This window comes from Austrofundulus limnaeus, unplaced genomic scaffold (assembly GCF_001266775.1).
Source record: "Austrofundulus limnaeus strain Quisiro unplaced genomic scaffold, Austrofundulus_limnaeus-1.0 Scaffold1154, whole genome shotgun sequence".
Taxonomy (NCBI): Eukaryota; Metazoa; Chordata; class Actinopteri; order Cyprinodontiformes; family Rivulidae; genus Austrofundulus; species Austrofundulus limnaeus.
The window spans coordinates 117446-119177 of record NW_013953556.1 but is presented as its reverse complement, the minus strand read 5'-3'; the positions used below and the strand labels follow the sequence as shown (position 1 = coordinate 119177).

Sequence of the window (1732 nt, the reverse complement as noted above, 5' to 3'; positions counted from 1 at the left end):
GGGTACATGTATTGTTGCACCCCTAGTGTGTATATATATATATATGTTCTGTCACATTTTCAAAGAGCCACTGCAGAGGGTCCAAAGAGCCACATGTGGCCCCAGAGCCGCAGGTTGCAGACCCCTGTTCTATCCTCATGGGGACTTTGTATTGACTTCCATTCTTTTACCAGTCGTCGCTATAGACTTACCCTGACCCCTCACCCAAAACCCAKCCTCACARACARCTGACCCTAAACCTAACCCCCGTCGCACCAATGGCATTTCCCTAAAGGGGATTAGGCTTAGGTCCCCATAAGTACCAGCTGGTCCCCARGTGTAGGTGTGRAGTCTAAAAATGGCCCTCARACGGTAGCATACACACACAGTTTATCTCAAGTCTTTTTATCTTCACAGGGACTTTTCTTGACTTCCATTCATTTTTCTTTCAATTTAAWWCACACTTCAGTTCCAATCCTCACCCATCACCAACACTTGAACTTTTGGGGTCCAGGCTCTGGGCCCCATAAGGACCAGTGGGTAGTGTATTTTGGAAAAATGGCCCTTACAAGGTAACACATGCTAGAACACACATCTGTAACCAGATCCATGTGGATCAGACGACTCCTTGGTGGTGGATGTAAAGATATTCATTAACTCATGAAGTCATGAATGAACCATTTGATTTTAATGTTTGCTGACTCAGCATCATGTTAACAGATCTGTGAGTGGCACCAGATTAAAACCCATCAGTTCTTTCTGCTTTCAAATCATTAGTGGGGTAAAAATCTTAAACATTGATAAGAACTAGTTAAAGGAAGACCTGTGGTGTGTGTGGTTACTGATCAGGAACYACCTAACTGAAGTGAATCATTAAAATCCACCCTGAAGGTGTTGTGGTGAGCAGCACCGCCCCCTGCCTTGGCTCCACCCCCTCACCGGCTGCTTGCAGTTCTACAGGGACGGCAGCAGCAGGCGGCGTCACAAGTCGTAATTAAACTTGTACTCATTGGCTGAATAGATCCTGCGGAAAATCAGGACGGCCAGAGCCAGAGTGAGGACCAGGATGAGGACTGCAGAGCCTGCGTGGCTTTGGTTCTGAGCCTGGAGGGGGGCTCTGCTGGCTGCTGGCTCTCTGCCGGCTCGGGGCTCCGGCGGGCCGTGTTGCTGGGCGCGGCGCTGGCGGGGGCTGAGGGGCTCYCTGACCCTGCTGTTGGTGGCGGTGGTCTGTGATCCCTCGGCTCCTGGTCCTGGAGAAGCCTCTACCTGTGGAGGAGAAAAATCCCAGAAACTGTAAACAAAATCCACAAGAACCCATTTTTAAATCAGAAACCATTTATTTCAGCTGCGGTGCGTTTAAAGACATGAAGTTCTACATTTAGCAGTGAAGGTTACAGCTGATGTGGGGGCTTGTTTCATTCTACCAGGTGAAGTTTATGTTAAACTGGACCTTCTSTCCATCAACAGAAGCAGTGTTGAACCTGCTGCTGCTCTGATGTTAGCTTACTTTGGAACAGAGGGTCATTGTTTACATTAGCTGCGTTTCCATTGGCCATGAAAATGCGCAAATTAGAATTTCGAAAATAAATCTGCTCAATGSAAACACGTCAATTTCGAAAAAAATTACGTTTCTCAACAAAATGTTTTGCGCTAGGATGAGGTGGTTTTTCGGCCGTATCGAAATTGGTGTTTTTCACAAAACTGCAATGGAAACACATTTTTTCACATCACAGGAGTCACGTGATCAACAACC

The 1732-nt window shown here is 47.0% G+C and overlaps 1 protein-coding gene across 1 annotated transcript in view; it reads right to left on the bottom strand.

Annotated features, from left to right (window-relative positions):
- Positions 1–415: 415 nt before the first annotated feature.
- The window catches only part of ube2j1 (ubiquitin-conjugating enzyme E2, J1), a 29471-nt gene continuing 28154 nt past the window's right edge, over positions 416–1732 (bottom strand). The window contains exon 8 of the mRNA XM_014030991.1: positions 416–1245. Coding sequence (XP_013886445.1) covers positions 961–1245 — 285 coding nt within the window. The 3' untranslated portion in view covers positions 416–960. The remainder of the gene's footprint in view (positions 1246–1732) is intronic.